This window comes from Pleurodeles waltl, chromosome 8 (genome assembly GCF_031143425.1).
Source record: "Pleurodeles waltl isolate 20211129_DDA chromosome 8, aPleWal1.hap1.20221129, whole genome shotgun sequence".
Lineage (NCBI taxonomy): Eukaryota > Metazoa > Chordata > Amphibia > Caudata > Salamandridae > Pleurodeles > Pleurodeles waltl.
In genome coordinates, this window is record NC_090447.1 from 1,238,983,714 (window position 1) to 1,239,005,886 (window position 22,173).

The 22,173-nt window shown below is 40.9% G+C and overlaps 1 protein-coding gene across 4 annotated transcripts in view; it reads right to left on the reverse strand.

Moving 5' to 3' along the window:
• NBEA (neurobeachin) overlaps positions 1-22,173 on the reverse strand; it is a 1,608,295-nt gene that overhangs the window by 185,638 nt on the left and 1,400,484 nt on the right. For all 4 annotated transcript variants that reach the window (XM_069205539.1, XM_069205537.1, XM_069205538.1 and 1 more), the window contains one exon: positions 9,746-9,865. In XM_069205539.1, the coding sequence (XP_069061640.1) occupies positions 9,746-9,865 (120 nt within the window). The remainder of the gene's footprint in view (positions 1-9,745; positions 9,866-22,173) is intronic.

Here is a 22,173-nt window from a genome sequence, read left to right on the forward strand (position 1 = left end):
CACCAGTTGCTGCTATGAGACATTTACACCTACATTAGTAATTGACCACTAGCCCACTTAGGGCTGCCATACACTCCTACCTTCTCCAGTCTCAGCTGTTACACCAGCTCTATTCTACCAGCCTATGCTCAGCTGTGTGTTTCTCATAGTCAAGTGTCCCTCCCAGTATACCTTTTGGATTTCCATGTCACGGTCATACACTGTTTTGCTATTAGACGGGCTAAATCACCAAACATAAGGTTTTTTTCAGGTCTTAGCAAGAGACCCAGCAGGCACATAACATGAATTTGGAGATATTGTCTGTGCCCAATATTGTTGTATCACTCAGCAGCTCCAGATCATATGGTTGAGAACAGCACCCATCTGGCTGCATCTAGGGCAATTGCAGGGTTCATATTTTTCAACATCCTCAGAGTCAAAAATGTCCGATGGAGGAAACTGAACTGAATTAGTTTGAGCCTTGCATTGCAGACCTTTTTAGCACTCTTTCTTACCTTAGCCCAGTCATTGCCCAGCAGCTCCATGCCTGTACACTCTCAGTTCAATACTGTGTTTTACAATCACTTGGAAGTACTTCAGTTGTGAAAAATAATGTAATTGCTAATGTAATTTGTATCAATATGTTTACATCTGACTTTACCACGCCTGATGCTCATCTCCTATCATCCTCTTTTATAGATCTCTTCTGGTATGTTTATATACCCCGTGTCCTTTAGATCCACTCTACAATACTGACAGAAGAAACACAGATGCTGCATTATGTCTTGCCTTCAGTGTGCAAGCTGTCTACTTTGATAGCTCTTAATCGGACCAATAAAAAAGTCTTTGCAATATATTGGTATTATTTAAATGATTCTATTGGCATTTATTCATTCACCAAAAGAATTAGGGTAGAACCACAAAAGCACCTGCAAGGCTTCTTCTGAAAACCATAAACAAGGATGCCTGCACACAGGGCCGGCTTTTGGGCAGTACGAGCGGTGCAACCGCACTGGGTGCTGACCTGAATTGGGGGCGCTGACCTCAGGGGGACGCTTTGTTTAGCAATGACTTACAAAACTTGCGATTTAAAATCACCTGCTGAAAAGTTCCTTGTGTGTCCAGCCTTCAGGAAGCAATTAAAATGTCAATATACCTCTTGTGATTAATCTTCCTGCTAGAGAGAGAGATGGGAGTTTTGTCTAGCAACAGTTTTGACTCGCCATAAAGTAGCGTAGAGAGTTAATATGCCTCCTGCAAAGAACCAAACTATATTTTATGTGGATAGCTGAGTGGATTAGTAAAGCCAGCCTTTACAAGTGCTTTTAAATGAATGAATGCATGTGAAAGAGGGGCTATGGAGAGATGAGGGGCACATTTGCCGTAGTGAGGGAATCCGAGGAGGTGGTCATGGGGTAGGAGGGGCACCAAAAAAGACTGTTGCACAGGGCGCCACCAGCGCTAAAGCCGTCTCTGCCTGCACAGAACAGGGATTGCATACAAACCATTCATTAAACTTCTGCATAATTCTTCAATAGCGCTCAGATCTGCCATCCAAACACAAATATCAATCTATTTGTGCACCCATCATGAAGGAAGATTGCCATGATATCAAGGTTGACAATATTGACCTAAAATAATGTTGGATCAACTACATCGACCTACCACTATACTGTAAGGTACGTAGATATTCGCTATTCTTAACTTCAAGCATTCTTAATTAGGGAAGTAAGTATTAATGGAATTAATTACAGAAAATATACACTTACAATATAATGTGATGTAACATATGCAGCTTTGTGACCCTCCCCCACTTAATAAGCATGTTAATGGGGCCACGTTTATAAAAGTACATTTCTGCCCGTGCTTTTCTCATTTTTTTCACTGGCAGCTCCCCCATTGCATCCAACATATGATCCGAAGCTCATTTAAATAGCTTTTTCAAAACCCCCAGGTTTAGATACTGGCGCGATGCGCCCATGAACAAAAAACATCCCAAAACACATTGTATAATTTATAAGCCTGTGACAAGCCCAAGCTGTTGAGAAATTAAGAGGTCCAAAAGTATACCGCAGAGTGATAGAATACCACTATTAACACCATCATAATTGCATACCATTTGTATCGCATCTGACATTTCATTTTAATATGTTTTACTAAGAGAGCACACTGTTTTTATGGTTTCCCTCTGAAATTAAATCCAACACAGCCGTTTTCATTCTTTGAACATATTTCACTGCGGGGTTTTACAGCTGCCATCTCTTTTATTTTTTCTCCTCTAAAGGTTGCTCCCCTGGCATCCATTAATTCTGCGCAAGTCTCACAACAGGTCAATGAGTCACTTCTGAGCACCTCCATTAACTGTATTAATTTACACTATGTCACCTTAATGACATTTTGTCACGGCTACCTCTTCTGACATCAACAGAGTCTATTCAGAAAGCAATATAACAATTTTCTCGAGGCTTTGGGACAGATTAGGGTCTGAACAGTAGGCCCTCGGGCTGTTACTGTTGCCAAAATCTGAAAGAGGCGGAAACGAGTGAGCTGACTGGTCGCGTTAAGGTCATTTCCGGGTGACTTGTTTCCTGAAAGGTCACTCTTCTAAAACCTATTCTTCTCCCAGCTTGTACTCATTAACACAGGCCTAGGTCAAGATTAATACACGGTTGTATAGCAAACTTTGTTATGAGCAGAGCCTCCACTTTGTGTCACAAAGCTTACATACTCAGACAATGAGGGCTCCAAATCACAAAACAGTTGTAAATCTCCGGATGCTTGTGTGCATGCCTACACAACTGCAAAGATTTACAGTTGGTCTCCGAAAAGAGATGTTGCAAATTTAGTATTTTTCCTGGCCTAAGATTGTTTTTCCAAGCCCTACGAGAGCCAAGTATCTCCATTGGGAAGAATCTGCATGGCTATCACTAGGGAAATAGTAAACATTTTCAAATGTATTTTTGAATTTCTCTCTTTACACAGAAAACATTTTGCATGTAACATCATACCTTAGTACAGCAGCCCATGGAGATGGAAGATTTCTTGGATTTTCATGAAGTTTTTGCAAAATATATATTTGGGCCATTAAGGTACACATTTAGGCCTGTGGATAGGTGTAGTAATGTAGTTAAAAAAAGTGCGAAGACCCTCATTGTTACAGCTCTTTAAGAGTTCAAATGTTCATCTGCCCATTCGTATGACACGGAACTGGAATCCTCAATACTCCCTTCCTGGGTTTCGCTTACGAATGAATTTGCAAAACCTCTGCATGCAAAACTCGGTTTCAGAGTCACCTGCCAAAGATTTTACCCAGCGCACACTATTGTGTTAGAGAGTAGGAACAATTAGCATATATCTGAGCATCCCTGTTAGTACATTAGGTTTTTATAAACCTTGGCTATCATCAGGCCATCACATCTATTTCTGGCAGTGCCCCCTTCCCATCCAAGTCAAAATCCGTGTAACAGAAAACATGACATAGTCAAACAGAACAACCAAAGAACGAAAAAAAAAACTATTATGTTTTTGCATTGCAGGATGAGTTAATAAACAATAGTCATCATAATTACTGTACATTTAGTTTAAAATAATGCATACAGATAAAAATATGCCACTACTTCAGTCTGTGTGATGACGAATATTTTGCAATTGTTATAGTGGAGCATACCCTAAAAAGTAATTTTAATAAATTTACATTTCATCATTAAAAGGCACATGGTTTCAAAAAAGGAAAATGTACACAGACAATTACCCCCAGTACCAAAATACAGATTTTTAATTGGGAATTTTAATAACAAAAGTTACAGAAAGCGGAGCATCTCCATGCTAATTCATTAGGTATCCCTTACTCTTCCTCCTGGTAAAATATGTACACAAGAGACCCATGAGCAAGTTACACAGAGGAAAACAGGTACAGTTCAGTTTTGCAACAACATTGCAACAAGCACTGGTCGACCAGCATAAAAAAGCTATTTTTTGTAATGGTCAGTCGAAGCGCATTTCAGATGAAAGTAGACCCAGTTTTGCATTATATGAGATATTCTCTGCAATGTAAACTGATGGATCCCCTGCTTTTTGTCTCTAAAGAGACGAGCCATTCATGGGTGTCAGTGATGTTAAAGGAGCAGGATCATTTAAGCAAGTTGAGTCTATTTCATACCAGATGTGGAATATTTAATGTAGTGGCCAATTTTAGGATAAATGGCAAACAACTAGTGGTAGCCAACTTTGAACTGAAGCATGGGTGTATTTGCATTGTGTGTGAAAGAAGAACTGTGTCTGTTTGCAGGAAGAGTTCATCATTACCAAGCAAAACTTAAAAAATTAAATAAATAAAAGAAGGCTTAGAATTCATCACGGATTTGTTCAATTATCACCTCAGGTATGCCATTTGCTACTTAATATATGAGGTCATGACCAATGCATTTGGGTAGGGTCAACATTTTTGTTTATACCTTAATTTGCTTTATTTTTTAGGTTTGATAGTAAAACGTGAAAGATACATCGCAAAGTATTTTCACAAGCTTCAAATATGTATTTTTCATAAACGTATCTATATAAAAATGACTGGGTCAAAGAAAAAAACAATTTGAAATGTTAGTGAGACTCAGGCCCCCATTACGACTTTCGCAGTGAATTCCATTGGCCGCGAAGCCAAACCCACCATTTGACTGCAAGTGCGGACAGTCAGCAGACCGCCATATTACGAGTGGTGGCGGCTCACCACCATTTTTGAGGCGGAGAGCAGCCATCATTCGTCCTGGCGATCGGGGGTGCAGAGTCTGTTCCCTCGCCGGCACTGCCACGCCAGCAGGACTCCGCCTGCCATATTACGAGCCGTAATACAGCTCGATGGTGTCCTGCTGGTGTGATGGTGGTGGAGAAGAAGGACCGCCAGGACCCATCCCTTGCAGGACATCCTCCTCGATAGAAGAGGTGAGTGGGCGTCCGAAAGGAGGGGGTCTGTGGTGTGTTTGTGTGCGTGTGTGTTTGTGGAGGTGGTGCTGAATGCGTGCGTGTCTGCGAGTGTATGTGTATGTGTGTGTGGGTGTATGTGCACGTGTATGGGGGTGTCAGTATGGATGAATGCGAGTGAGTGGATGTGTCTGAGTGCATGTATGCGTATGCTGAACGTATGTTTCTGAATGCATGCATGCGTGAAGGGGTGGGAGGTGCCTGTGAGTGTATGGATGGGTTGGGGAGGAAGTATGCATCTGTGGTGACGTGTGTGTGCCGGCAACAGGAATAAAGATTCCTGTCGCCGGGTGCGTGACCGCCAGGCTTTTCGTGGTGGGGTGACCACCACGGAAAGCCTGGCGATGTGCAACCTCGTAATCAGGACGGCGGCCTGAGGCCAGCCGCCGGATTGGAGGAGGTCACTGCCGGCCGTGGCGGAGCAACCGCACCTGCGGGCCAGACAGAGTTGTGAAGGTTTGGCTTCAGCCAAACCCCACAACCCGTAATACGGCGGTCTTCACCGCCGGCTCTGCAGCACTGAGACCGCCATGGCGACTCTGGCGGTCTTAATGAGGGCCTAAGTTTAATTTAATAAAAGTTTCATTTAATTTCATTTAATAGTAAGCTTTCAAACCCACCAACTTCACTACCAGGTAACATAACATTTCCACACTTTTATAAAAAGTTGAAGGATCATAGCCAAAGGCAGTTTAAATATTCCAGCCTGCAGTTTTACTAATTAATTGTTGCAACCATATCCACACTTTCTAAACCCAAGGAATTCCTCCCAAATTCTGATGTTTCTACACGTTTTTTTCCACCAGGAAATGTTAACAGATGAACAAAACTATGCAAACATTCTCAAAGAGTCCTAAACTTAGAGTGGAGTATGAAAATATGAAATCTCCGTTCGCCACAGATTAGGACTATCTCAAGTCATTGTTCATAAAAGGAACAGCCGCAAATGGGAATTAACACTATATTTTGTAGCATGTTTGGTATAAGCCATGTTGGTATACATTTTTTACATTAGCAATCTCTCTAGAATGAACTCAGATATGAAGACTGGAAAGTTTTAACATTGTTTTTAACTTGTAACACTGGTGGGGATAAATGAAAATACATCTCCCATAGGTCCCGTTTTAAGAGCTAGTCCAGATTTTATAAACTAGAACTGATTTTTCAGTACATTAAGTTTTGTCTTCTCTAACAGTGCATTCTCTTAAATATAATTTAAAGGCAACTAGGACGTATTCCATTTGTTTAATAATTGTTGTCATATCTGCAAAACAATTGTGAGTATACACTGGCATGAGGACAGAAAATATGATCACATTTAAAATATGATTTAACTGTATTAGGTGAGATGTGAAAATGTGAAGGCAGAGTACATACCTTGGTACCATCATTTTGATGATAAATATGATAAACATTTGTGGGGAAACTAAGGTATATTTTAATGGTCTCGCTGAAATAAAGTTGGCTAAATGAACAATTTGGAGAGTTGTGGCAGTCCCTTACTTGTAAATTTGAGAAGAGCATATGACCCTGAAGCTCTAAATGTAGCAGGTTGTACAGGGTACAGCTCATCTACTGTACACACTGCACAGAATGGGGTTAAGTGCATCACCTGGAAATGTAATCCACTTGATTAGAAAGTGGGAAATTCACCCCCTTCTCTCTGTACCTCACGACTTTAGTGACAAAATAGAGAGTTATATTATTGCCTTCTGCTTACAGTGTTAAAAGCTATTAACGGACGATCAGAAAGTATTAACTGCTGTTGCTTACCTGTAATTAGAACACTGGAATGCTGGGAGCTCCATTGAAAACAATGGAGTGCTCCAGGCTTCTAAGGGCCGGTAGAAGCCCGGACGTCCAACATTCCAATGTTTTTGTTCACAGCTGTTGTGAACAAAGGCCTCGGGAGCCCGAAGGTATTTTTATTCTCTCAGGCTCTCTGAGGTCTTTGTTTTATTTATTAGAACCTTTTATCTTCTAGTGGCAGAATGTTCTAATAGCTTTATAGCCCTCCATAGCTGGGCTGTACATACATTGAAGTCCCCCTCCCTTGTTAAAGGCCCTCCCCTTTGGCTAGGGCCTTCAATGCTGGAGAAGGCCTTAAATGGGCGGAATAGCCAGCTACAACAGGCTATAAGGCTATATTATGATCCCAGTCAAAGGTCCAGAATGATTGAAAAGGGCAAATAACAATTGTTAACACATAATGGCGGGGGAGCACTAGGGTTATTGGTGCCCATCTCACTAATATCACCCAACATAGGCAGAAGGATATGCCCACTATGCCTGTCTGCTTCATGACCCTGCCTCACACGGTTGCAAAACTTTGAACACATGCAAATAACAGTAGTTAATGCCACAACGCTAAGCACTGGGATGAGCAGAGCAAGTCTTGGGATACTCACGCGTCTAACATGTGTTACATAAACGTTCAACATATACATTTTTTAACACTCCCTCACTAAAACACTTTGAGTGTATGTCACCATGTTTATATCTCATCCAGTACATCGCTTACCACTGCATTGCATGGTAAGTATATATTTACTATTCCTAACTCCTTATATCGTACTAAGACTTACCATGTGATTTAGTGTTTAGATTAATGTAGAGGTTGTGATAATTTTTAAGTGTAATATCACATGCAAAATAGAGAGCCTATACCAATACAGATATACAAAGGCAATCTTTCAAGAGATACTGTGGTTGAGAGTTTCTTGTTTTTTACTGTGAAGCTTTCTGCACAGTCTGCACCTAAAAGTATTTCACAATAACAAAACAACCTGGGGCAAAGCAGATTACTGTGCTGATTCTAGCTGCTTGACGCTTAGCTTTGACGTCTTCTCATATCATCAAACAGAGTATCTTTCAGTTTAAAAAAGATGAATAGTTTTTATAAATAAGGTAACGCTGGTGCTTGTAGTGCAGCGTATGCTTCCCTGCTCACATACTCTCTCTGCTTGAAAGTTGGAGATTAGTTTATTAAATATTTTAGGACAGTCCCATTCATGCCTTATCTTTGGTCAGGTTTCATTGTTTAGTTTCGTTCCCAGTGTGTTAGGCTATCAATACAGTGTGGAGCACTTCATTGCCTTGATTCTTGTCCTTTCTTCCTATCTAGAGGTGAGATTTGATTTTCCATTAATTTAGAATGTTTTGATGATAGTTCACTTATTCGCTTGGATACCTCTTGTAGCCTAGCATTCTTCCCTTTCATTTTTTCAGCTCAGTTCCTACTAGCTGCCCTTCTTTCATAAAGCTGCATGTATTGCCTTCAATGTAGCAGACTCCCTCTTCTTTCTCATGGTTCGTTGTGTCCATTACTTATCATACCGCTCTGAAATTTATTTTAGCTCCATGCTGACCTCCAGTTCCCAATAAGGGTTTTCTAGGTGATTTATGGTGGTGACTGGATTGTTGACTAATAATTGTTGTTTAATGTTCCATTGTATCCAGTATGCAAAGAGGTCTCATCTAGCCATCCGCATTCATTCCCAGTGGATTAACCTTCAGAAGCAGCTGAATCTGCCATGCTCCAATGAACTGGGCATGTACACCTCCCAAGAGGGAGGCACTCTAGGAACAGTGGCACTGAGTCACACAGGAGACACTTGGATGCTTGATGCGTGCCTTGCAACCAAACAAATCTCACCTCTAGAGCAGGTGCAAAGAAAAGAGCCAGGTGAGGCTGATGAGTGATGTTCAGCGTTTACATGTGGTATTTAAGCTAACTTGAATGAACATGAGTAATATCGGGAAGAGGGGGCTCTCGAGAGAATGACATCATTTGAATCCTAATGGAACAATTGTATATCTTTTTTTAAAGTTTTATGTGTTTTGTATACCGCGAAATTGGCTTTCACAGGCCACTGTAGATGGTATAAAGGACACTCTTGTAACTAATGCTTTTCTTTGCATCCCTTTCTCCAATCTAAGCTAAGCATCTTGTTGTTAGAGTCAAAATCAGGAAAGGTCAAGGCGATAAAGACAGTGGAAGAGTTAGTTACAATAGCTACATCACAGGGAATTATTTCAATTCATGCTGTAGCGAAACACATTAAAAAAAAAAAAAAACGATTTGCTGGGAAACGATCCATGAAACATAAAAGCTATTTTTTTCTATTTCTATAATCCCATCATTAATATTATTTTAAGGTGCAGGCAAAACTACAAAAGATGTGGAAATCAGCAGCTGGCTGAAAACAGAAGCAACCCCGCTCCTCTGCCGTTTCTGTATACTGTGTGCATGTTGTTTTAATATAATGTGTACTGTTGCATAATATCCCCAGGCACAGTCAGGGAAAGCCTACATTTTAAATGGGACTTGTCATTAATGCTTTATTAATTGCCCCAGGCAATGCAAACCGAGCGCTGGGTGAGCTATAACAATATGACACTTTAAGGTCAAATCCAATTCCTGCTGTGTTTTATGGAGTAGACCAAATATTGAGTTAGCAGCAGGAAGGCAGAATTTATTGGCCTCTTCTCCTTCGCATGATCATTTGATCTAAATTGAAGGCGATTTTTTTTCATAGAAGCACAACACCTTAAGTACTCAACATCAAAAAATCATGAGCCTGTTTCAATAGCAGCAACACTCCCTACTGAGGTAAAAAAACGTGTGTAGTGTCATGATTTAAAAGATTATGTGGAATTGCAGGTGAAATACATATGAGCTCGGAAATGATACCAGTCTTCAGCTTGTCATCGTATTTAGGCTCCTCCAAAGAATTTTTGAACAGTGTTCAGGCAAGTAGATAGTCAAATAACTGAATGCATTTGAACCTACCTTTACGTCGGAGGTGTCTCTTTGGCTATTTCTCCATGATCGCGCCACTGCAGAAAAGGTTCTATCAGAATGGTCAAATTTGCCATCATTTGCATTGAGAAAGAATGTTGTAAAGGGTTCCTGTAAGTCAAAAATAACATTTCATTAAGGTAAGATGGAAGAAAGACCAAGGTTCATCCTTGTTTCGCATCAAAAATGCAGTTGTTCGTACGTTGTAGACTAGCAACACTGTAATTGTGTATTGATGTGCTGGGACCTTGCATCTTTTTGTTGGGCAATTACATCTGAGGCAACTCGTCACACAGTTGTAAGCAGTGCTTGATTTGTAAAACGTTAAGTGCTGATGCCCAAAGCTTTGCTCAGAAGCCTACACCCTGCTCTTTTGAAGACCAGGGTGCCGAGCACCAAGACTGTGTAGTCTTGATTTCAACTCATGCCTCTTTCATCCACCACCAGAGTCTACCTGATCCCTTTATTTTACTGTTTCATGTTCTTTTTCATCACTGCTTTCTTTGTCGCTGTTTTTCCCTCTTTCACTTCCTGCTTCTGCCGCCCCACACCCTTTCTGTTTCTCTCTCTCTCTTTCTGTGGGTCAAAGTCTGTTGAAACAAATAAGTGCCTGTCCTCAACAATAAGTGCCACTGGGCTTCACCTGCAACCACTAAGCTAGCTCAGATTAAGCAATGGGTTTAAGTAATAGGGACTTCTATGCACATTTAGGGGGTTATTCTAACTTTGGAGGAGGTGTTAATCCGTCCCAAAAGTGACGGAAAAGTGACGGATTTATCACCAGCCGCATTACGAGTCCATTATATCCTATGGAACTCGTAATACGGCTGGTGGTATATCCGTCACTTTACCGTCACTTTTGGGACGGATTAACACTCCTCCAAAGTTAGAATAACCCCCTTAATTTGCTGATTCACGCGTCCTGGGTGGAACTGACATATGTAATTTAAAGGCTTGTTACTTGCTTGATTTCTGATGTTGATGCTGTTTGCATACACCCACATCCTATTATCATTTACAAAGATGTTAATGAATACGAAATCACATTACAAGCACAGATAGAATGCAACCAACAAATATATTAAGCTCCAGAAGTGTGGCCAAATTTCCAAACTTTTTTTACATCAATTTTAGCGATGGAGCAGGAGTCATGCCTCTCAGATATACCCTTGTAGTAGTAGTAGTTGCATCAAATCTTTCCTTAAAAGCACCCAAAACCAAACACAGTATTTAAAACTTTACAGTTCTATTACAGAAAGCGCAGCATACATTAAAAGCGTGCCCCCAATTCAGTTGATAAACTCCACGCAGAATAACATCATACTGACACATACTGTATGTGTGTAATAAAGTGAATGGTGAAATCAGTGCATAATCTATAATAAGCAGGGTATGCGTAATAATTGCTACCAAGGAACAAAGGATATTTCCTTATAGTTCTTATTACTTCCCCACAGTTTTGTGCAACTTAACAGAGGCCGAGACAAACCTATCCACTGCATGTATTAAGTTACATTTATCTCAGCTGGAGATGTAATAACGCTGGTCTACATCGTCTGATATTAAGAATTCTAAGCAAAGGGACAAACATCGTTTTCCTTGGGGCCTTATATAGGTCACAAAAAAGAAAAAGTGCAACTGTGACTGTGGCATTTTGCATCACAAGGGCATGCTATCAGATCTCTGTCCTAGTAGACATGAGATGGATAGGTGACCAGTAGATGGTCCATATTCAGACAAATTCTTACTAAGTAGTAGTACCTTTGTGTACTGGGCATACTGAGTAGGTAAGGTTCTATGCTGATGGTCGTTCTTAAAAGAGCATGGGCTTTATTTAACCTGCAGCTTACCACTTTCCCTGGCTTCTCTGCTGAGTGCTAATTAGGCAACCATCTCTTTTCTGACAAGAACTTTAGAGTGCCTCGTAAGAGACTGTGGATTGTCAAAGTAATCATGGCAGTCAATTGAGTACAACTGACTTGACATTGTGTATACATTGTATGTGATGTGCCTTGTCCAGGGCTAGATAATCTGCGATAACGGCCTTATTAAGGGGACTTTCAAAACACAACCAAATGGACATACGTAATAATGTTGGGGCTATCTTGTTTATGTCCTCCAGATATTTTAGACCTAGCTCTTCGTGGCATATGGGGGCAGGAACACATTAGGGTAGTCACAATAGTTTATGAAAAAACTGTTTTCGCCAGTTTGTAAAGAAGTTTGATCACAATATCCCCAAATATCAGCCCCGCAGGAAGTAGCAGAGATGCATCTGGCTTTATAAATGGTAAATATTGCCTCAAGGGGGGCATGAACCTTTGCAAATTTTACACTGCGGTCAAAAAAAGACTTATTCTACACAACCCATTGGCTTCCATCACTGCAATGAATCCAAAGGTGAACATTATAGTCACCCTTGTAAAGATAAAAGCAATTGTCAAAAAATGTCAGGCCTGGAGAAATAATATATTGATTGACAATTGGTAAGGGTCAATTGAAAATTATTTTCATGCATAAGGCCGAGCTACCACTTCTTCACCTGCAGCACGGTTTATATATATTTATATGAAGATAAAGTGGATACCTCTTTGGTACACAACATGAGAGTTATGAGAGAAAATAAGTAGCTAGATGAAGAAGAAAATGTAGATGTGTTCCAAAAGTACTACTTTCATATATATTGTGGACAGACATTCACTTACATGGATGGCACTATACTCTGGGAAAAAGTGCAGCCTTCCCACAATCACCCCACATCAGAATGAAGATTTAGATTGCCCAATATCAGCAGAAGAGGTTAGGAAATAAATCAAGGTCTGGAAATCTAATAAATACCCAGGGTTGCATGGGTTTGCTGAACATTTGTATAAGACAACTGTAGTGTGGGAGGCTCTGGCTCCTAAACTAACAGTTTAGTATCACTGCACTGATACTGTGGCACCTTCCTTGTGGAAGGCTATGTTTATAGTAACCATGAAACCTTGTGGGATACTGGATTATTCTTTCCCTATATATTAATATCCCTTCAAAATGTGTTTGTTGAGCTATTTTCTAAGATCCTGCCGTCTAGGCTCGATCTGATCTTCCCAAAGCTGATCCATGCTGATCAGTGTGGTTTAATAGACAGACAATATTATAGCAACATTAGATCACAACCCACTTGGTAGAGAAGATACCAAAATATAAGTCCCCAGCATTGCTCCTGTTCTAAGACATGAAAAGGCCTTTGACAGAGTGTACTAGGACTTAATATCAGTACTCATCCAGCAGGCAAGTTATGGACCCAGGTACCTGGATATGGTAATACAAAAACTACTGTATGCTAACAGCTAGGATCTCACTGAATGGGCCATTTTCACTTCATGTTCAGTTGTAGAGAAGCAACAGTTGGGGCTGCATTCTGTACCTATTACTATTCACCATAGGTGTAAATCCATTGGCCTGCCACATTCACAAATCCAAAGCTATACAAGGCATCCAGGCATAGCCTTTGGAGAAGGAGAATATGAAATAGCTTTATAAGCAGAGGACATCTTTTTGAATATGGGGAATCTGGCAGCCTCTCCACTGGAGGAAGTTACATTAAATATTTACAAGAATATGAAGAAGTGGCAGGGTACATGAGAAACAGGGGTAAGACTGAGGTCCTTAACCCTTTGCTCATATTTCAGGTAAAAGAGTGTTTCAGAGACCAATACCCCTTTCAAGTGTGTAATAACCCACATCAAAACACTTGGGCCTTACAATTACCCAGGAGATAGCGATCTCTACAGATCAAACTAGATTCCATTACTGGAGGATATTAAAAGAGAAATGAGCAAATGTACATCAATGTTTGTGCCATGGGTGGGTAGAATTAACACAGTCAAAATGAATATCCTACCCAGGGCTTTGGATCTCTCTCAGGTCCATCTTATCATAATAGACAATAGATGTTTTGAGACGTTACAGAGGATGGTCTCAGAGTTTGTTTGGATAGGGACCAGGACTAGAATTCCCTAGAGGCTGTAACAACAGACTCACCTTAGGGGGTGACTGGCCCTGCTCTACTTGTGTGTATGTAATATGCAGCAGCACAGCTCTGCCCAGTGAAAGACTGATCAAGATATAAGGCAGAGGACATTTTTGGAATGAATGGTAGATCCTTTAATTGCTGGCAGACCCTATGGGATTTAATATGGCTGCAGACAAACACAAATTTGGCGATACATACCATATAACCACCATAGCTACGACACTGTGGACAATGGATGGGCCATCCAAGCGTCTGGAACTCACAAACTTCCCATCCCCATGCAGAAAGTTACACTTTATTTTGTTTGCAGTTTTTTATAGCATGAATCTGATCCAATGACATAAGAGTCATTTACCTAGCATTTATTTGTTTCCTTTCCATTTTGGGCCCACGGAAATTAAGTAACTTGTCTAGAATAACAGGGTTATGAGCCTAAGCTGGGATTCAAAACTGGTTTTCCACGTTCTAAAGTCAGTAGCTCTAACCATAAGCCCAAATCATCTCCCAGAAACAAATTCATACTGGCATTATGGCTGTGCCCTTTTAATAAATGAAGAGAGGGAAAGTGTTGAGTGGTAGAAGACCTATTTCGAGGGGAGCAATAGAATGCATCTTAGAGTACAAACTTGAATTTCACTTGGACGAACACAAATATTTAAATATGCCTGGTTAAAACATTCGGTACTTCATCCCAGGTGTGGTAAGCTGCCTTCAAAGATAAATACATGTTTGAATGCTTGCTGGTGAAACTATTTGGTTCCAATGGGTTACTTTCAAAATGATATCAGGGAAGATTTTTTTTTTTTTTTTTTAAAGAGGGGTGAGGGCATCGCCATGCTTCCCCCTCAAATAAATGGGGACAAAGTCTTTCTGCCTCCAGGGATGATGGGGGGTAATTACTTGTGATCTGCGCAGACAGCCCAATAGACACCAGGGAATAAAAAAAAAATAGAGGGGGGGCGGGCTGTCCACCACCATGGGCATGGTTATGCCCCACCTCAACTGAGGTGGCAGCAGTCATACTGCTTCCCCTTCGGAATAAAGCATCTCATTCCAATGGCAAGCAAGAAGACATTTTACTCTTCTGGATGCTGATTTTAAATATGGGCCAGGAAAGCTTGGCTAACTCCCAATAATGTCCCACTTACAATGGTGAGCAGCTGTGCTTTTTGGGCTTGGGTAGGCTGCCACCTGGAAAACCATACTAGACCCAGACACTTCTGTAAACTAGACATTTGGGGGGTGCAGGGTGGTGTGCTTCAGATGCACCCTACACCATGTTCTTGCCCACAATGCCCTGTAAGTTCAACAGGAGTCTCCAGGCAAGGGCTCCTATTGTCCTTAGTTTGATCCATTTATGTCGCGGCACTAGGCCCAGCCACAGGCTGGGGTTTTATCGGCACAGGTGGGGCAATGCTGGGTAGTAGGAATTTTGTGGATTCCTTTGGATTCTGGAAGTTTCCATCACAGAAATGTAAGGAAATTGTGTGATTTCCCTTGGTGCTGGTTGAGCTAGGGTCCAAAATCTAGAGTTCACCCACATTAGAAAAATAGGGTCAGCTTTTGGTGGAAAATTGTGATGAGTCCAGGTTGCATTTTGTGTAATTTCTTGTTGTGGGTACTAGGCCTACCCATACCAGTAAGGTACCATTTTTATCAGGAGACTTGTAGGAGCATAGACTAGTAGAACATTTGTTATTATTGATTGGATTTCACTGCATTTGTGCCTTTCAGTGTATGAGAAAGATAAAATTTTGAAAAATACCCTCCAAATCATACCCTAGAACGGGTACCCACGAATTAAGAGATGTAGAAATAACCACTGCTCCTAAGCTCTGTAACTTGTGCCCATTTCAGAAATACTTACGTTTCCTTGATACCCACGTTTCACTCTACATTTTTCGCTGTAAGAATTGGTCTATACTTAAATGCAGGTCAACTGTTTGTTCTGGGTACCATGGGTTCTTGAAGAACTTATAAACCCTATGTATCCCCGAAAGAGGTCTAGCGGATGTAATGTATAGCGGATTGCTTTTGTCAATCTGCCATTGTGACAAAAAGTTTCAGATGAAAATGTTGTCACAAATGCCTGTTTTTTTCCTACTCATTTCCTATATTTCTTTTTTTCAAGTTAGTTTCCTTGGGAAAACCTTGAGGGATCTACACATATGACCCATTGATTAATTCAGAATTTTGCCTACTGTTCAGAAATCTATAGCTTTTCTGGATCACCCATGGGCTTCACACTGGTTTCCACCACAAACTGTAAGTGGGTTTAGAGCACATAAATGGCAAAAAATAGGCTACCTGTAATGCTAAAACGGTGGTACAAATTTTGTTTTTTTGATTCAGCTCTGCATGTTCCTGAAAGCTGGGAAGATGGTGACTTCAGTACAGCAGATCGTTTGTGAATGTCATTTTTAGGGAAAAACAGACACTTTTATCTGGAGCACTAGTTCCCTGTTTTTCAAAAAAAACAAAACACAATTTTGCTATATTTTGCCTATTTTCTTAACTCCCTCCAAGGGAATCCACAAACCCTGGGCACCTTTAGAATCCCCAGGATGTTGGTAAAAAATGACACAAATTTGGCATGGAGAGCTTATGCTCCCAAATAGCTAAGAAAGCCTAAGCACAAACTACCCCAAAAAGCCAAAAAGGGCTCAGCACTCGGGGAGGGGGGGGGAGGTTGGAGGGAAGGGTTAAGTAGCCCCATTCTACGTGGAGACAGGTGTCCGTTTCTTGAGAAACAATCACCTCTAATAATTCTATACTCCTTCATATGCACTTTACTTCAAATGACATTGCTGGTAAATCAAATATAAAGGTTTAGATTTTGTGAATGCATTTCTGTACGCAAAGAACAACAAAAAGCAAAATGACAATGAGACTCCAGGAGTTATTGCAGCTAAAACAGTTAGATCATTCTTAAGTAGTACCATGAAAATAAATGGGAAAATAAATGAATCACAACCTTTAATAAGTACAGAAGAAAAAAACAGTCATTTAGGGTCTATAAAATGTGGATCAGTGCTACACAGCTGGATACACGCAATGATGAAGGTACTTTACATTATATGAAGAGGAATCATATGTCCAGGCAGTAAACGATAAAACTTGGAGGAGGAAAACGAGAATACATAGAGGTTGCAAGCAAGAAAAACAAGCATTTGCAATGCAATAGGTCTTCATTCACTTGAGTTAGAGCCATTGGGGTTGTAAATGCATAATTTGGTCCTCTCTGCCACAAAATTCCAGTGGCCCTGCATATAACTAAATCACTTCCATTTATCTTCTTCCTCTATCTGCAGCAAAAAATAAAAATATTGCCATTATTTATTATATTTTTTATATTATTATTTTGGGGACCACCCCAACCTAGCATGGGGACCCAGAGATGACCTAGTCAGAAAGAGCAGATCGTACAGTGAGTTATGGGCAAAAATGTTTTGTAAAAGGAATACCCTACAAAACATAATAGGGCAATTTCCAAGGGCACAGAATACTGTAGTATCTTGACTGTAATGCTCAGAACAGCCTAAAGAGGGCACCACTATAAAAATAACATTTGTAAGAAACATGGTCATGTAACAATACAGTCAGCCCCTAGAAAGCATAACCACTTGAGAAGAGAAAGGCAGAACGTAATGCAGTGTAACCATATATTTAGCCCCTAGAGGACCTAGTGCATTACACATTTTCAGGCCTAGCAGGCCTACTAGAATAATATTACAAACACAAACTACTCCCAGGTGTAAAACAAAAGTTCCAGCCATGAGAGAACTTAAAATGATACTGACTGGTGGGAAGGGTTATTATTTTGTGGGTCCCCCCAACCTAGTGTGGGGACCCAGAGATGCCCTAGACTGAACATTTTGTTGGTGGCCCCATTGTCCTAGGGCCACTAGACAGTGAGTTATGGGAAAAAGTGTTCTGTAAAAGAAATGCCCTGCACATATTTATGGGGCAATTTTATGAGTGCAGCAAATATTGTAGCATCTTGATTGTAATGCTCAGAACAGCCCATTGAGGACACCATAATGAAAATAGCATTTGTAAGAAACATGGTCATGTAATCATATAGTCAGCCCCTAGAGGGCATAACGACAGGAAAATAGAATAGCAGAAAGTAAAGCATTGTAGCCATATATGTAGCCCCTAGAAGGTGTAGTGTCCTACACATTTTCAGACCTAGCACGTCTACTGCAATACTAAAAAGACATTGAATGGTGGAAGAGGTAACTATTCTGGGGTCTCCCTAAACCTAGTGTGGGGACACAGAGATGGCCTAGGCAGAAAGAGTGTGTTTGATGGTGGTTTCATTGTCATAGTACAACAACAGGCTGAGTTGTGGGCAAAAATGTTTAAAAAAATAAAAGCCCTGCAAAGCATTAGGGGGAGAGTATCCAGAGTGCAGTGAATATTGTAGTATCGGCTCTCCCGCTGTACTGGGAGAGCTGCTTTGAGGTTTTTTTCTGTGTTAAATGATCCAGATTGTATATTTTTCAACTGATAAACTTGTTAAGTGGTACTGATGTAAAGTGCCCCTATGATCGAGGTCGCACTATATGAAACCTCATGTAGCGATGATATGAAACTTCAGGTCCTCATGTAAAGTGCTCCTCCGATCAAGTTGGTGCTACATGAAACTTTTAAACAAATATATTAAATAAATTAAAAAGAACCCCCCTCCTGTTTGCAGCCTTTGTGCAGACACCACAAAGAAACAGCGGCATGCCCAAAACAAGAATGAGGAAGAAACAACATACCGCCGTGCAGCTCGAAGTGGCAAAAAAAACAGTGCGCCACACTAAGCTATATGGCTGAATCTGCCATAATCCATGTAACAGGGTAAAAGTCTCCAAGGCGGTAACAAAGCAGCCTCAAGGCGGGACAAATGTAAAGGATTTAGCATCAAAATCAAGGGAATTTTGAAAGGCAGGCCAAGGAACGAATTAAAGTGATGGGCATGTTGCAAGTCCACAGATACAAGATGTTGAGAGTCAGCGCTTGTACGCTGCCTGGGCTTGACCTAAAAAAGGAAAAAGTAGCATGAACCAAAGTAGATCAGTACAGAGGAGAACATGATATACTGACTGCAGGCTTCAAAGTTCCTTAGAAATAAGACATGCTGGCCTTGATGCCTCATCTGGGGGATGTTTGATTATAAGAATTCTGGTAGTTTTAAATACATTAGTTGCAGTTATATTTGCAGCAGTAGGGGACAAAAAATGTATAGATAACATTGATGTTTGGGAAACTATGGAAGTAGCGGTTCTTTGCAATATATCATGTGCCATACAACCACCAGAGGCATAGGTTCCAGTCCTCACAAGGATCGGTAACTGGTGCATCAGTGGGTCAAATACAACTGACACCTTTTGGATGGCAGCAAAAAAGGATCTAGAGACATTGCAGGTGCAGCATGAAAGCAAATAATCCAGTCAGCTCTACCACAAGAGTAAAAAGAAACCACCAGAAACCAATCATGTGAAGGTTCACTGTTCCAAGAGGTGCACCAACTGGTGCACGTAAATGTAGATGAGAAGATCATTCAATTGACTCAATTCGGACTTGTTGGTTGTGGCTGAAAGGTAAGTACCAAGCCAACCCACAGTGGAACCTATGGCCCTGGCTAATTCCTCAAGTTTACTCATTAACATGTCATACTCTGCTGCATCAGAGACTGTTCAAAGATTGTGGAATCAATAATGGGCCGCTTGAACCTCTGCAGAAAGGATGAGTTATCCATTAATATGAGACCAATCTCAAGTAATGGGAAAAATAGCACACATGCTGTTGTCATTTGTGCCAGAATAAACCATCCCTCTTTAGTCATTGGGCAGAAGGGGTCAATGAACACTGAGGCAAAGGCAAGGGCAGGGGAACATAAGACAACACTTTATGTTTGGCATAGATGGGATCAGCAATTTTAGATGGGATCAAATATCTTTATGCCATCCCGAGTGGGCATTTGCTGATAGATCTTAAAAATGTAGATGCTTGATTTGCAGCCTCAACAATTTGTTTCACAAGATAGGACTTTTGATTCTCTTGAACTTTGTGTTCTTCTGCCCCGTATTTACCCCTTTGGCATCAAGGCTAAATATATATCACCTAAATCATGTTTTAAAGTATTGGTTTGTGGAACTGATAAAGGTAATTTTCGGTTCTAAAAGCAGCAAATCTGTCCAGAGTGGATGAACTTCCTGCGGACGTTTTCCAGCATGGATCTGGGCGAGGAGACTGTCTTGACTGTGGTGTAAACTGCCTCAAACCGCTCAAGAGTTACATTTCTCTCATCGTAGATATGATCAATTGTCAAGTCTGACTGTTGGACGGTGGGATGAGGCAACACCAGTGACCAAAGGCTGCATGCAAGGTCATCAGATGTGCTGGTCACGGCCCTTCAGTTTACTCACATGGTGTACATTTCACAGAGCTTCTATCATGTCAGGAGACAATGGCATCCTGCATAGCTTTAGCAGAGCAGTAATCAAACAACTTAGATTTAGCTGATTTTGGAATATGCAGTTCACGTTTATCATAGCAAGAAAGTTGGAGCAACAGCGACCTTCATAATCGTTACCTTATGACCAATTTGCGTTTCAACAAATGAACCACTTCCAGCAAGTGTCTGTGTGCCAAAACATCACTCCACCTGTGCCCAGCTAAATGTAGGTCTTTGAGAAGGCCAGATATCCCTGCAAGCTCTTCTGACTTCACTGTCCTCTTGGGCTTCATAACTATCAACACGTTTCTGATCACTTAGGGCTTCAAAGTGCAAAGGCAGAGAACCCTACCATGTCTGAGGGCAAATCAGGAAACTTACCAAACAGATATTAACATATGATATTATTTCATAATAAGGAAATCACACAACAGCGTATCGGCTCATAGAGTACAGCTGTGCTAGCTGTGAAAACACAAAGACAGTGGAGACAGCCAGAGGGAAATGTGAACATTCGTCTCACTCTCCTGACCTACTCTAAGAGATGTACACTGACAGTGCTTTCTGCTAGTAGTTTATATTATTTATAATACAAACCACTATATAATATTTACTGTATTTTTAAGGAGAGGACGTAAAATACACAGCGAAAAGTACCGCAAATTGGGGGGAGAACATCTCTGAAATGCCCTGCGCAACAATGCAACTCTTCATTCATTAAATTCAGAGTTGAAAGTACATCTAGTGGAACACAGTAACGCGTAGTTTAGGGTGGGATATTGGGGAGCTACGGATGGGCGGACTGGTGTGGGATCACATGGTAATCAGTTCACAGGATTAAACAGGATATACATTTCAAAATGAAATACACTGAACAGCTGACATCAAATTCCAGAAATGCCAGCTAGCCATCAACTAATACACAGGGTTTTAAAAACGATAACTTCAAAACAATTGTTTTTGCTCTGAAGGAGAAACCTGGGGGAGTTCAGCAGCAGTTCTCAGCATGTACTGTACTGAAGAATGATTAAAGTATTGCCTGTTTACCTCCCCCCAGCATTGTTTTCTGTACTGGATGCAAAACGACACTCAACTACATGAAAAGCACAGCAGCTAAAGTAGGACAGGAAAGAACACAATTCCTCATTGTGCATCTCCCTTAGTCAAAACCCATCACAGGCAGTTGGTTTCAAGCTGTGAGCAGTCTTACAGAGGGATCAGCTGAGCTACGTGTCTGTTGACACTGGAGTAAAAAGTGTTTCACTCTCGGGTACTAGCACCTGGCCAGCTCATGATTTGCTTAATTGGTCTGCCAGTGAGAGAGACAATTAAGTTGATTCCAAACGAGGCTGAATCAGTACACATCGGATGTGCTGGAGAAGTCAAATCAGATAGTACATATTCACAACATGAACATAAGCTTAACAAGATTTCAGTTTCCTGAGAGTTGAAGGGCAGCTTTGGTCACCCATGTGTCACTTTATTAAAAGTGCAGTGGTGAAACTCCCTGTCCATTCACCAGGCATGATGGCTTTCATGTGTCTATGTTGAAATCCATCCTGCCAAAAATCATACACCACAGTAGGCACATTTAATTGAAAAAAGTAGAAACTGCAAAAATATGTTTCTGTGAATACTTAACGTTCCACACAACCAGTCAACACACCAAGCATAATATTGCTTTTTCTGCCTCAGCACATGGCCCATTACTGAAAAAGGGTAATAAAACAAAGAGGTTGAATTTTCTCATTCAGTAAGACATAGTGTAATTCGGTGCCTCCTGCCTGGGGTGTGAACCTTTACAAAGGCCTCAAACTTCTATCAGAGGTGGTTGTGGACGTTGCTCGATGCCCCCTCTCTTAGATTCTTGCTTTTAGCTGGGGTGATATGTTTTCTAGACCTTGCATTTTGTTCAAGTAACTCAAAAGGACAGAAAGCTCATACTGTGTT